Source organism: Zonotrichia albicollis, chromosome 17 (assembly GCF_047830755.1).
Source record: "Zonotrichia albicollis isolate bZonAlb1 chromosome 17, bZonAlb1.hap1, whole genome shotgun sequence".
Taxonomy (NCBI): Eukaryota; Metazoa; Chordata; class Aves; order Passeriformes; family Passerellidae; genus Zonotrichia; species Zonotrichia albicollis.
The window spans coordinates 3,593,259-3,608,809 of NC_133835.1; the positions used below are offsets into that span (position 1 = coordinate 3,593,259).

The 15,551-nt window shown below is 46.9% G+C and overlaps 1 protein-coding gene across 2 annotated transcripts in view; it reads right to left on the reverse strand.

The window, feature by feature from the left end:
• Nucleotides 1–15,551, reverse strand: part of TOX2 (TOX high mobility group box family member 2) — a 174,494-nt gene that overhangs the window by 104,749 nt on the left and 54,194 nt on the right. For both annotated transcript variants that reach the window (XM_074553938.1, XM_074553937.1), the window contains exon 2: nt 835–900. In XM_074553938.1, coding sequence (XP_074410039.1) covers nt 835–900 — 66 coding nt within the window. The remainder of the gene's footprint in view (nt 1–834; nt 901–15,551) is intronic.

Genomic DNA, 15,551 nt, shown 5'->3' on the forward strand with positions numbered 1-15,551 from the left:
ACTCCAGGCACTCGGTGGGGATTGGTCTGTGGTCAACAAAACAGCCCAACACAGCCAAAAATGGGATTCTGGGATGTGTCAGAAGGAACTGCCACCTTCCCTCCCCAGGCTGCATGTGATGAGGTGCTTTGTGCTGAGAGTGCAGCCCCTCTAACCATGCCAGGCCACCCCTCTCATCTCCAGGTCAGGGGGACAGAAGAGCATGTGCTGAAGTCCTCCTGTCCCAGCAAGACCTAAATATGAACTTTACAGAATCACAGAATTGGGCTGGAAGATCACCTTAAAGATGATGTTCCAGCCCATACACAGGTTTAGGACCCCCCTCCATGTTTTTTCCATGTGTATCCAAGCCCAGAGAAGGCTCAGGAACCTGCAAGACATGAACACTTCTATTCTGGTCCCCCACACGTGGGTTTCTAGCTCCAAAACAGGAACCCTTGGATTCCTTTTTCTCCCCTGTTAATCTATTTAGCTACAGGAAATACTCCACGTGAGGGAAGGAGACACCTGAACTGCACACAATACTTGGAAACTTCACTGTGGCCAGAAACACCCAAATGCACCTTCATTTGGAGTGAGGGATGCTGAGGGAAAGCTTTTCAGCAAAGGTTTTCAGCAAAGCTTTTCAGCAGAGCCAGGCTCCAGTGGAATGGGGCTGGGCTGGGAATGGGCTCCAGATGGAAATGCATCCCAACCCCTCCACCAAGTCCTTCATCTGGGCTCTGACCTCCTCCAGGGACACTCCTGATGTCCCAGGAGGACAGATTCACAAACAGCTCCTGGAATTTGTGCTTTAGTCCCCTAAAATTCTCACCCCAGCAAAACAACTCTTACCTGATTGGCTGATAGAAACTCCTGGGCGTTGTCGTTCATCCCCATGTACATGTTCTCCCCATCAAACTAGAAAGGCAAAAGAAAGAGTTAATAAAATGCCATCTGCACACCATGCTGCTGTGCATCCCAAATACCTTCCTGGCTCTTCACATCACGAGCCAGAATTCCCAGAGGAACACCCTGAGCTGCTGTTTGAACACTTTTGAGAGTGTATGAGCACACCTTCACCCCAGTTATTGCAATGGGATATGCTAACCTAGCATGGAGATGGGATTTTTTCAGTGAAATAAGGAATGAATCACTCCAATTCAAAGAAATAATTCCAACGTGTGAACCCACAGGTGCACCTTGCAGCAAAGATCACCCAAAAGAAGCTGTTGCTAAAATTCCTATTAGACCATCAATGTGATATAAAAAACCAACTTCCATCAATGGAAATGTCCAGATTTGGGCAGGTCACATTCAATCCTCTTACAGATCTCAACACCATAGCAAAGCTCCTGCAGCAATGCAGAATCACTCTGGAGCTGTGGAAGCGGTTTTATAGTGACTTCTGTGAGTCAGGGAGAAGTTTGATAGGAGGATCCATGTTTATGCCTGAAAGAATTTTCTACCAAGGATCCATATTTACCCCTGAAAGAATTTTCTATCAAGAATTTTCTACCAAGAGACCAAGAAAGGAAGAATGATAAACTTTGTCTTTCTTGACCAATAAGCGTAAACTTAGTAGTTCTGTAAGAATGTATAAAAAGATGCTAAAATAAAGCCAGGTTTGAAGCCTTCTGAAAATGGAGTGTTGCTTTGTTGATTGTGACCATCTCAGCCATGACATGGGGTATTCAGGAGGTGTCTCTGTGCACAGCCTGACACATCCATCCCCTCTTCTCCTGTTCTCCTGCCTGCCCTGCCAGGACTCTGCTCCATGGCTGGGTGGGCTTGGGCTGCCCAGCCCATCCTCCTGTGTCCCTCCCCAGCTGTTAATCCACTTATCAAGCCACAAAACCCCCAGGGAGAGCTACAACTCCTCTCACTAATTAGCTGCAACAGGAGCTTTTCACTCGCTTGGATTCCAAAGGAAGGGAAAAAACCCTCCCGGATTGTCTGTAGCTCCAAGTGCAGCTGGGGCAGGCCTCAAGGCTGAGTTCACAAATTAATTATGGCAATAAAAACGGGCTGAGCCATAAAACACTCCCGAGACCAGGGTGGAGGTACCAGCTGTGAGTGACACCTTGCACTGAACAAGGGGAAGAGCCAACCCTCCTGCCCTTAGCAGCAGGATGATGAATTGGAGATCGTTCACCCCTCACCTGTCTTCCCACTCTCTGATATGAAGCTGATTCCAGTTATGCCTTCACAGAAATTGGCCATATTAAGAGCAATAAAAGCGAAATCTAAATAAAACCAGGTGAAGATTTTCAGCCTAGACAATTAATTATGCTTCCATTTCTCAGAGTGCTACAGGATTAGCTATTAAAAGCAGCAGAGTTAGTAAAGCCAAGCGGGGGTAACACGGCTCTGCTTGGCCTCAGACACCCTCTAATTGCCAAACTGTCCTCTGGCACAGCAAACCAATTAAAAGCTGTAAAAGTGGAGCAGGTATTGTGGCATTCATTAAGTAATACCAGCAGCAGCAGCTGCAGCAGGTGGGAGAGGATTCCTGTGCAATTGCTGGATCCTGTGAGATCCACCAGTGGGGCAGGAGCTGTGGGACAAACAACTTCCTCAGAAAGCAGCTGGGTACCATGCAATTTAACCTGGATTTCCCTGTGCCTGGGAGGTGATCACTGGCACAGCCAGCTCCTGGCAGCTGGACCTTCCAGGAACATAGATCCAACCAGCTCTAGAGCCTAAATACCTTCTGACCCCACACAAATACCCTCAGACCCCACCCAAATACCCTTTACAGCCTAAACACCCTCTGACCCAACCTAAATGCCCTCTGGCTCCACCTCAATACACTTTGAAATTCCCACCAGACCCACCTGGGCTGGCAGCAGAGGTGCCAGAGGCTGGTGGAGAATCACAGAATCTCCAGGGTTGGAGAAGCCCTCTGGGATCACTGAGTCCAACATTCCCCCAGCACTGCCAAGGCCACAACTCAGTGATGTCCCCAAGTGCCACAGCACCTCTCACAGACCCTCCAGGGATGGTGACTTCAGCACTGCCCTGTTCCAGCACCTGGCCACTGTTCCAGTGAAGAAATGTTCCCTGATGTCCAATCTAAACCTGCCCTGGTGCACGCACATGAGGCTGACTCCTCTCATTCTAGCCCTTGTTTCCCACCAACCCACACCTGGCCACCACCTTTTTCTCCAGAAAAAAAAAATTACCTTGAAAGTTACATTTAGCAAACCAAAAGTATCATTCAGTAGGGAGGCCCAGAGAAGGACAAACCCTCCCCGATCTCCACATCCTTCTGTTTGTCAGAATGTATTTTTTATGGCTTTCTACTGTTCCTCTACCTCCATTCCACAATTCTTTCTGCTCTTGATGCCTTCATAACAACTGTAATGAATCCTGCCTTCAAAATTGCTGTTTCTCTGATTTCCAGGCTGAGCAGCGAGCCTGAAAATCAAGACTCAAAATGCAATGGGAACTTTGGAATTTCCCCACTGCTGATTGGATTTTTTCCCCCTCTCCTCCAGGCTGTGAAGGTGCAAACAAATTTATTAGAATTTCTCCCATCAGGATATTTTTTCAATTAGATGTTTGCCAGTTATGCAGCAGCCAGGTAGAGCAGATAAGTAATGTTCTCTCCCTCTTCTCATTATTGTTTTGCTACAGAATGCACTTCAAAACAATCAACCCCATCATACTGGGTAGATTTATGATAGAAAGAGAAATTTTAATATTTCCCCTTGGTTATAAATACCTCCTTCCTTTTTTTCCTTCACTCCAGCTCCTGTTCAAACCTGGATAGAGGCATTCATCACCATCCTTACCCCAAAAGCCAACCTGCACTGAATGATGTGGCAGAGATCATTTTCAAGTCCTAATTCAAAAGAAACATCCTCTTGCGCAGTTCTCTTAATCACTTTATCACTTTTGCTCTGTTGCAATTAGTTAATTTATTATTCTTTGGTTAATAGGAGCAGCCTATTAAACAAATCAGTGGCTGTGGCTGATTCTCTCCTGCACGGAATGAGCACAAAGCCAGGGAGGGAAGGGCAAAGAAAAGAGGGAAAGAAAAAGGGGGAAGTGAAAGGGAAAGGGTGAGAGAGAAGGGAAAGTGTCCCAAATTCCACCAATTCTGGCAACAAGGTCCAATGGACACCACTGAACTGCCTTGGTGTGCAGGGGACAGAGCTCCAGGCAGGATTCCATCTGTGCCACAGGAGGAGGCTTTGCCTGGCACTGGATGGGGACAGGGATGCTGCCAACCCCATTCAGAGAGGGAATCCAAGCACATCAGGGTGATGGAGAGCAAGCCACACCTGCACCCCTCCATGGGACAACCTACCGAGCATTTTGGGTCCAAGCAAAAGAGGAAAGTGTGAGAAAACACCCTCTGAAATCCAAGTTTTCATGGAGAATTTAATTAGAAATATAATTCTTTTACTATAGCTCTTCCAGGGGCGCTGCAGCTGGCACTGCTCTATCAGCCCATACATGGAACTCAATTCAGATGTTGTTGTACAAAGCACTTTTAAAATGTTTATTGCTTTTCTAGACTCACTTTGGTTTGTTATTTTTGCTCCACAGCATTATTTTCAAATCTGTAAATGTGCCCAGGGGTCACATGGGTCTCCTGTTAGCCAGATGAAAATGAAAAGGAAAAACAAATGCAGGCAGCAGGCTGGGACAGACCCCAAAGTGCAGCAGCTGGGGGATCTCCAGCTCTGTGCAAACAGGGAGAACAAATGTTTGCTCACTGGGAAGGGCCTAGTGGAAAGAAACACAACCTGCTGCCAAGATTCCAAGAAGGTGTTGCTTTTTCCTGGATGGCACTGCCAGCTTGTACAATTTTATTATGAATCTCATCACATCCTCTTTGTTTTGTGGGAGCCACGAACTGAGATGGAAACTTCAGCTTTGTGTGAGAAAGTGGAATCACAGATTGGTTTGGGTTGGAAGGGACCTTAAAGATCACCCAGTTCAACTCCACTGATGTGGGCAGGGCCACCTTCCACTAGACCAGAATATGAGGGCAAAATTCATAGCAGTAACACCTTCTGTGATACCTGCAAGAACTCAAAAGCCTTCCAGAATTTATATTTAATTTTATTTTATGTCTGGTGGGTTTGGTGGTTCTTTTGGTTTGGTTTTGTTTTGAAGGGGTCCTGCCTAAATTTTGGCACTCATTTTGGGCTATACTAGACCAGAGCACCTACCTGCAAGTCCCCTGAGGTTCTAGAGCTTGAAAATGTGGCCTGTTAATACAAATCCAGCAGTAATTAAGAGCAATCACCATCAAGGAGCTACTAAAGACCAGTAAAGAACAAATTGGATGCCTCCAGTGGTTCCTACTGCTCAGGGCTATAAACATTTGCCTCTGGTTTGCTTCCCTGTGCCATGACAAAGGAGATGGGCAGGGGGTTCCCTCTCATGGCAACCTCATTTCCAAACTGGGTGCACTGGGGATGGCACATTTCACTGCAGGTTCCTGGAATGCATCTGGGTTTGTTTCCCAGCTAGCTCAGCCACCACCAGCACCAAGGCAGAGTGACCTGATGGCCAGAATGGAGACTGGACAGAGCTAAAGAATAAAGCAGGGATTTATTAAAAGGATCTCCTCCATGGATCCACCTTGGGCAGCACAAAAGCCCAGCCAGGGCTGCACCCAACATGAACCAAAATGGTCCCAAAATGCACGACCGGGCACAGGGTCTGTCACTGTGATCAGTTCTGCTCCATTTGCATCTTGCAGTTCATTGTCCCATTCCAGCTTTAGCCCAGGCAGTCCCACCCTGCTTGTTTTTCTCTCTCCAGCCCACGGTGTTTGTGCTCCTGGGCTGAGATTTGGATCATTTGTCCTTGGTGCCCAGCTGGAGCAGGAATTGTTTTGTCTCCCTGCTCTGTGCACAGAGCTCACCATCCCCTCATATGAAGTCCAGACCTACACACCAAAGCAGCTCAGAATGTGAAAAATATAAAAGCTAAATCTGAGGCATCAGACCTGAACTAATGCCATGCAAGGAATGCCTTTAGAATTTTAGTGAGTAAAAGTTAACCCAAGAAAACTTATGTAACACAAGGTAATTAATTTGTATTTAATTCTCCTCATTAAAAAAAATAACAATTAAAAAATAAATTGTAGCCCATGTGTTGCTGGGCTTCACTCAGCTGCTTCCAGTGACAGCATTGGAATGCACCATTCCCATCATAGGGAATGGGCAAATGCAATGGCACCATTCCCATCATGAGGAAACATAACTCTCTTTAGAAAGTGTTACAGGAATGGTTTTATCAGCAATTAATTTTTATCAGTATTATTTGAGTGGCACATCCTGCTGTAAGTGCCCTTTGGTGCTTCCCAGCCCTGCATCCCCACAATGCTGCTCCTGCAAGCCTGGCTCAGCCCTCTGAGAGATCCACACCCAAGGACGCTGATCCTGGTAAGGATTTGTGGAAGAGGTTTTACAGTGACCTCTGTGAGCCAGAGAGAAGTTTGATAGGAGGATCCATGTTTGCCCCGAAAGAATTTTTTACCAAGGTTGTTAATAGAGACCAAGAAAGAAAGAAGGATAAATAAGAGAAACCTGCAACTGCCTGTTCCAATGAGCACGTTGTTTCTATTTCCTGACCAATAAACTGTAAACTTAGGAGTTTTGTAAGAACATATGAAAAGCAGGCATGCTAAAATAAACACAGGTTTGAAGCCTTCTGAAAATGGAGTGTTGCTTTGGATCGTGACCATCTCAACTACAACAAGGATGCTCTGTACGCACCTCAGCACGGCTCCTGCTCTATGGCTGAGCTGCCACTGCAAATCCCTGCAGGAGTAATTCAGCATCCCACCTCTTCAGGAAATACATGGCTGAGGTTGGCTTAATCCCTTTAACTGCAGTTCCCCCATTAAGATCTTTACACAACCTCTGGCCTGGAGTGATCTACTTAGCATTATTTATTTGTGTGCTGAAATGCTTGGGCAGCCCCTGGGTTGATGCTGTCAGGGAGGGTCAGGAGTTCAGCAGGAGATTTACACTCTCCCCAGGAGTGCCCTGCAGGGGCAGTCAGTGTGTCCATCCCCGATTTGTTTGGGGACAAATGGCATTAACAGGGAGCACGACCCCACAGCAGGTGTCAGAGGCACAGCACAAACCCAGCATCCACAGCAGCCACCGGGGCTCTCAGGGGCTGGGTTTCCTACAAACACTGAATATTCTCACACCTTATCCCGGGGGAAATTCAGCTTGATACAGTTGAAATCTTGAGGCTTAAAGCCTTACAGTAAAAAGTGGTTTGTTTGGTAGGTCTGTTTGTTTTAAGAACAGCTTACAAGTAGGATAAAAACCTACTTGTAAACTTGGTAGGAGTCTTTTTTCTCAAATACACCATGAGGAGGAAACCAGCAGAGCTGGTGGGGCCAAGTTATGGTAGAGGCTGTCAGGAAACTACAACCAGGTGGGAAAGAAAGGAATGACCTGCACCAGCCTGATGAACACTGATGGAGGGAGTATTCAGAAATTCCTAAACTGGAGCATCTCCCTTGGAAAGACCCATGTGAGAAGCTCTCACACTGGGATGGCCAGAAGGAAAACATAAAACCAACCAAGGAAATCCTAAGGAACCCCCATCACCCACCTGTTTTAAAACAATGTGAGAGAACTTTGGGACCATCATGACAAGATAGACCTTGAGGGGCTGGAGCACGTCCAGGGAAGGGAATGGAGCTTGGGGAAGGGTCTGGAGCTCCAGGAGGGGCTGAGGGAGCTGGAAAGGGGCTCAGCCTGGAGAAAAGGAGGCTCAGGGGGGCCCTTGTGGCTCTGCACGACTCCTGACAGGAGGGGACAGCCCCAGGTTGGGCTCTGCTCCCAGGGAACAGGGACAGGAGCAGAGGGAACAACCTCAAGGTGTGGTTTAGATGGGAGATTAGGCAAAGTTCCTTCACTGAAAGGTTGTCCAGCTCTGGCACAGCTGCCCAGGGCATGGTGGAGTCACAGTCCCTGGAGGGATTTAAAAGACACGTGGATGTCACACTTGGGGACATGGGTTAGAGGTGGCCTTGGCAGTGCTGGGTCAATGGCCGGGCCCAGCAGTCCCAGAGGTCTTTTCCAACCTGAATGATTCAGTGATTTTAAATGTCTGACCTTCTCTTTCTGTGCCCAAACTAACAGGAGTGGGAAAGGAAGGTTCCAAACCAGCATGTCCAACAGCCTCAGTGTGAACCCATCACACTCCAACACACCCCAAGGGGACCCAGAGGGAGCCAAGAGGAGGAATCTTGTCCCTCACAGCCCACTTGGAGCTTGCTGAAGGGTCAGCAAGCCCCTAGGAAAGATGAACTGATCTCTCTGGTTGAAATTCTCACAAGGTTCCTCAAAAAGCAGCTCTAAACCCCAAAACCCAACAGATCATGGGACCCAGGGGAAGGTTCTGCTACTCACAGCCAGACACTCAGGAGGTTTTAGCAAGCAGAAGATCATGGTCCATGATCCATCTGCACTAAAATCTCTCCAGCCTATCATATAACTGATCTGGAAGGGCTCAGCTTATTAATGAGACAGAAATTATTCAGGCCAGCCAAAACTAAAAGCAACTTTGAATAGCTTTGTATTAGGACTCTTACTGCACTAAGTGGCACTGAGGAAATGGAAGATTAAATTTAATGTCAATAAATGCAAAGTAATGCACTGAAGAAAAGCAATCCCAGCGACAGACATGACAATGAGCCTTAAAATTGATGTTGCTGTCCAGAAGAGAAACTTTTCTAGAGAGTTCACTTCCAATTTATTTCCAGTCCTCAGCAGCTGCCAAAGATGCCATTCAGGTTTTGGAAGCAATCAGGAAAAGAGCAAAGAGGGAAAGGCCAAGTGTTATTTTACCATCTGTACTGTTAGAAGGAGAGAGGGGAATCCAAGGTGTGGGATGGCACATGTGGGTGAGGAAAAAGGGGGGATGAAGAGATAGAAGGATGTTAGATGGACTCAATGAAGATGTATGTGAAAATTGAAATGAAAGCAGGGTTCTAACAGCCTAAAATCAAGGAGACAGACACTGAGATTATTAGCAAGTGAAATTAAATCCTTCCAGAGAAGTTCTTCATACAGGACCCAAAACCAAAACCAACAGCCTGACCTGTGGGCTCCTGGGAGCGCTGTGGGCAGATATAAACTCATTTTTTAGCATGTGGGTGATCAAATACCATTGTGGGACCTCCATCCCTGGAGATCCTCCGAGCTCAGCTGCATCAGGCACTGCACAACCCTCACATGGGGGGCTCAGGACACACAGATGTCCCTCAGGACTGGCAATATTTGGTGTTTGGGGCCTTCTGTGATATGTGATTGTGTGATACTTACACAGACCTCCACCCCAAAAGCATCTCCAGCATCCCCTTTTATTCCTCTGCAATGCCAGCACTATTCAAGGGACAGCATTCATTTATCTGAGAGACTGGCTGGCTTTCTGTCAACGCTGCACACAATATTATTGTTATTACATTATTTGGGGGGGATGAGGCCTTAAACTCATTTACCTGGATCTTTCAGAGCCTGCAGAGGAGTTCAAGCTCTCCACATACACACACAAAAACCCCCGTGCACTGAAAGCTACAGGGAGCAGCAGAATTTAGTCTCAAGACTGACATGGAAATAGATTAATTTTTTTTCCCCATTTCATATTCTAATTACAATTCTTCTCCCCCTACTATTTTCTGTTCTCATTACAGTCTTAAAATTGCTCTGCAAATTCTGTACCTTATTCTGCTCTTCCTACCATCTTTGTCATGGAAATGAGAAACAGAATGTATAAGCATGAAAATATTGCAGAGATCAAAATTCTCCTTAACCCTTTCCTGTGAGACTCCAAAAAGGAGTGAAAGCAGCAGAGAATAGACAATCCTCCATCCATCCAGCCTCCTCTTCTTGCCCCAGCTGCACTGAGGAGAAGGATGCTCAGAGAAAGGTGATTAATTTAAAGGCCAAAGTCACTCATGGTTACACCTCGTGGTGGACGGAGGAGGGGCTGGGGTTTCAGCTGAGCAGGTTTTGCTCCTGAGGGCAGCTGTTGATCTAATACATTCTGACTGTGTTCAGATGATTGTGTTTAGCTTTTAGCCTGGTGTAATAATGCTGCTGGGGAGAGCTGGTGCATTGAGCTGCCCTGGTGCACGGAGTGCCCAGCACATTTCCATGGACTGAGAGCTCACCAGAGCTGCAGCCAAACCCCAAATCCTTTCAGATTTCTCTCCAAATGTGGGCATGGATACTGAAATCAGGCTGCTGGGAGGTGGGCAGCATCACTGCTCTCAGCCAGGAGCTCCCCAGCCCATTGCTGACCAGCTCAGTGCTGTTGGTTTTGCAGTCCTGCTGGTGCAAGGCTCTGGCGTGTACATCACTTCCTCCTCAAAACCGAACAACCTCATCTGGAGCTGTTCATCACAGGTGCTCAAGGAGTTTATGTGCAAAAAAATATAAATGCCAGGCTCTTGCTGAGCTGGTCCTTCAGCCATCAGCAGCTGAGTGAGAGGCAGAGCCGAGGAACCTGGTGAGGTGAGGGAGGAGGGCACAGGGATGCAGCCCCATCCTGACATTGGGCTGGTGCGTGTGAAATAAATACAATAAGTGCTAACAAGCAACAACTGCACTGCCTGCTCCTCCAGCAGCACTTGTAACACACAGGAAACCAAGAGAGACATAAAACACGCAAAGATCTAAAAGAAGCCACGGAGACTCTGTGCTAGAACAGTCAAAGGCACTGAGAAACAATGTTTTCTGCAAGATAAAACCTCGGGGCTGAGATAAAAATAGAGCTGGTACCTGTGTGCCTGGGAAGCAGCCACCAGCCTGGCTCTGCTCTGGGAGTCTTTTATGGAGGTGCTGATTTGCACAGCAGAACAGCAGCCAGAGGAACCACTGCAGAGGGGCTCCACACCCCCTGAACAGCCCAGGTGTCGCAGACATCTTTTATGAAAAATCCTTTCCTTAGGATTTTTCCTCTGAGAAGCTGGGAGGCCTCAGGAACAAAATGTAAACAATGGTTATGTGCTGGTGTGGAATGCAACAGGTGCATCTGTGATTGGTCCATGTGGTTGTTTCTAATTAATGGCCAATCACAGTCAGCTGGCTTGGACTCTTTGTCCGAGACAGCTGCCTTTGTTATCATTCTTTTCCTATTCTATTCTTAGCTAGCCTTCTGATGAAACCTTTTCTTCTATTATTTTAGTATAGTTTTAATGTAATATATATAATAAAATAATAAATCAGCCTTCTGAAACATGGAGTCAGATCCTCGTCTCTTCCCTCATCCTCAGACCCCTGTGAACACGGTCACACCCAGGAGCAGCTGGGAATGAGGAAACCTTAACCAGGGAAGATTTCCCACCCTATAATTTGGTCCCCTCTGCCCAGGGAGTGTGCAGCACAGGCAGTGATGCTGAGCCACACACCTGAGGTGAATTCCTGGATGGAATCAAAGCCATTCCATGGGGAGGGAGGCAGCAGCAGCTGCCAGCGGCAGCAGCAGGGGCTGGGTGACGCTGGGTGTGACGCACACGGAGCAGGAATGGATTTGGAAATCTCTATTTGCCTATTCTTGACTGCATGGTGAGTAAATGATGATGCAAGGAGCAGAGCTGTCAGAGGAGTGAGGAGGGGATGCCTCAATGCTGGGCACTTTCCTAAGATCGTATGTTTTGTTTTCAATCCCAATGCCTTGCTGGCAGCTGTACAGGTAAACAGCCTGGATCCCACGGACCTCCTAACTCACTCCAATAATTCTTAAAATCACATGTGCTACTCAACTGATATTCACAAAGAAAAACAGGAGCTTTAATTCACCCCACAGTCCCTGCTCTTTCAGCACAGATTAAATATTACAAGGGAATTCTTTACTCAGAGGCTGCTGAGGCACAGGGTGCCCAGAGCAGCTGTGGCTGTCCCTGGATCCCTGGCAGTGCCCAAGGCCAGGTTGGAGCAACCTGGGATGGTGGAAGGTGCCCTTGTCCATGGCACAGAGTGGAATGAGATGAGCTTTAAGGTCCCTTCCAACTCAAACATCTTTCCAAGCAAAAGGACATTTCTGTCCCCGGAATTCAAGATCTTGTCTGTTTTCTTCTCTTGCAAAGTATAAGGGAAACAAATAGTTGATTTTTCAAGACCATGGAGAACATTATGCAAAACCAGTTAGTTGGGAGGGGAAAAAAAATAATCAGAGATCTTCCATGCCAGTCATTTAGAAAATAGTTTCCAAGACACAGATATTTGGCACCAGCAAAAACCTGCTTTCTGTGATTTTGCACTCCACTTTGTATGCAAATATACTCCTGCAGCGGCACTTAGAATGACTTGGAAAAAAAAAAAAAGAAAAAAAGGGCTGACAAAGTAAAATCCATTTCACAGTGTCTGGACATATTCTGGACTCAAAAATAATAAAACTAATGAAAAGGGAGGTCTTTAAAGACTAAATAAAACCCAATCGTAAAACAAGGATGATAGGAAGGTAGTTTCTGAAATTGCAAGGTCAGGTTGGATGGGGCAATGTGATGCAGAGGAGCCATGTGTTTCCATGTCCCTGAGAAGGGCAGAACCCTGGGAAGAAGGGATGGGATGGTGTGGCCAGCAGGAGCAGGGCAGGGATTGTCCCCTGTGCTCGGCTCTGGTTGGGCAGCACCACCAGTGCTGTGTCCAGTTCTGGGCCCCCAATTTAGGAAGGACATGGAGGGGCTGGAGCATGTGCAGAGAAGGGCAACAAGGCTGGGGAGGGGTCTGGAACACAAACCCTGTGAGGAGCTGGAGGTGTTTATCCTGGAGAAGAGGAGGCTCAGGGGAGACCTCATCACTCTCCACAACTCCGTGGCAGGCGGCTGTAGCCAGGTGTGGTTGGTCTCTTCTCCCAGGCAACCAGCAACAGGACAGGAGGACACAACCTTCAGCTGCACCAGGGGAGGTTTAGGCTGGACATTAGGAAAAAATTCTTCTCTGAAAGAGTGATTGGGCACTGGAATCATGTGGAGTCACCGTCCCTGGATGTGTTTAAAAAGTGCCTGGATGTGGCACTCAGTGCCATGGTTTTGATGCCTTTTTGGGACTACCTAAAACCAGAGGCCAGACAAAGTTAAGAGAATAAAAAGCAGTTATATTTATTGCAGGGCCTTCAGGTACATACAGGGCAGACAAAGCCCCCCAGATCCACTCAAAAATGAATCACAGGTCACGGGTTTTACACTTTTATAAATTTGGTCCATTTGCACATTGGGGGTTAATCTTCCAATTACAGCTCCAGGTAATGAAGTCATTGACCCCAAGTTTGCTCCCCCCAACTCACTTTTGTTTCCATCTCTGGGCCCTGAGGCAGTGAGGTGTCCTTGATTGCCAGGCCTGGAGAGGAATTGTTGTGTCTGCCCAAACTGGGAAAGCAGCAGCTCACACTGAGTGTGGGGTTTGGAGTTACACACTAAAGAACTGCAGAGTTACAAATACATGGAAAGCTCAAATCCTAAGGCATCAGTTTAGTTGATGAGATGTTAGGTCGTAAGTTGGACTTGATGATCTCACAGATCTTTTCCAAGCTGGTTCACTCTGTGATTCTGTGGGCAGGTCAGGGCTGGGCAGGTGCAGGGGATGGAGGACGCACAGGCTCCCCTCACTGCTGGCAAGGCCGAGCTGGAGCTGCACCAGCCCAGCTGCAAACACAGCCCCAGGCTGAAGCTCAAACCATGCAGGGGACCCAGGGCAGGCCCAGCAGGGTTGGACAGAGCTCAGGCCCAGCAGGGTTTGACAAAGCTCAGGCCCAGCAGGATTTGACAGAGCTCAGGCCCAGAAGGGTTTCCCACGGGCCACAACAGCTCATGTGAGAGGTGCCTCCCTCCCCAGGCAGCACCACCACATCCTCGTGGCCTTGTTCCACCAAGTGCTGAGCTGGGCTGCTCACACAAAGCTGCTGAGCTGTGTTTCCATGGGGGTGAGCACATCACAGCCCCAGCACCCCACTGCCCTGCCCTTGGTCCACGTGTCACACCTAAAGCTTCATTCCGCCCCTCAGCTATGAAAAAACCCCCCAACCATCTCCCTCAAGCATTTTCAATTTCAGCTTCTCTTCCTTTTGTTGCTACCTCTCTGTTCACTTTATTCATCACTCCACCAGATTTTACTGCCCTCTAACATCTTCATTAGGGCTAAAGGTATACTGTGCTTACTGCAGCCAAGCTGACCTCAGGTTCGCTTGTTCAATATCTCCCTTAGTGCTGAAAATTGGCAACATCTTAAAAAGACAGTTAAAAACTCATTAAAATTAATGAAAGTAACCAGAAAAAAGCACCTCTGATTATTATTATGCCCCTGCCTCACTGTAAATAATTGAATAAAGATATTATTATGACTGTTATTATTATTACTATTATTAACCTTAACAAGAAGTTTAGAGCATGTTGATGAGAAAGAGAAAAGAGCAGCTTTGCCTAACTAATTAATGACTTAAATAAAAATAAACAAAGGGAGTCTTCCTGATTTTAGCAAAGTCCTGCCTTTTTCAAGCAGTTAAAAGCAAGACTGACAGCTTTATAGATAGGGAAATGGGCAGATAAGATAAACACACACAATACAAACTTGTCCAAAGCTTTTACAGTCTTTCTCTGCACCACTTCCAGCTCATTAAATTACAGTATTACTATAGATTTGCAGCAAAATTATCTTTTATCTCGTCTTCTTTTAAAGCTATTTGGCATTTGCTGGTATTTTCTATTATAAATCTAATTGCAGATTCCAAACAGACAAGGGCTCATTAAGCCTTAATTATGCACATGTTGTTTTCAACAAACATTTTCATTTGGACTGCTGTGAGCTGTAATTGTTCTGAAGGCACTGCAGCCTCCCATTACCCACTTCCCTGGGATGGCAAAAGCTACTTTCAAGTAGGTCAGGGCTGAGCTGGAAAATCCATTTGGAGCCTGTGGAGTTTGGGTTGTGCTGCTCCTGTGGGAGGGTTGGCAGGGGGTGGTGGGATGCCCACAGTGATGGGTCCCACCTGCACCCAGCCCTGGAGTGGGTTAACCATGGATTCATGGAATGCTTTGGCTTTGGAGGCCTTTAAATCATTTATTTCTAATAGCCCCACCTTGGGCAGGTGGGAAGAGCAGGGAGGAGCTCTGGGTGTGCGATGGGGATTTGTTGGAATTCAGGACATTCCTCTGGCTGTCCTGGATCGCCCAAACCCCTGTCAGGGGGTTCAGAGACCCTGGCACAGAGCCCAAGATGCCCCTGTGGTTTTGATTATGACCCATGGAGCAAATTACCAACCTTATATGAAGATCAGCAAGCCACAAAAGTCTAAGTAGAATAATAGTTAGTTTGTCACGGGGTGAAAAAATAGATTTTTGTGGTTTTTTAGAATGGGCATTCGGGAGTCAAGATGGAGGGATCTGGACATGTCCAGCCTTTCTCCTTCTTCTTCTTGGCCTCCATCTTCTGTTGTGATGTTGGCATTTTTAGATTGGTTTAGAGTAGAAGCTCATTGTCTAACATAGATGATAGGTATTGGAAAGTAATTGTAAATAATGTACAGGTAGTTTTTAGTATAAAAATATAACACCACCCTGAGGGCATCAGTGTGCCTCTGTC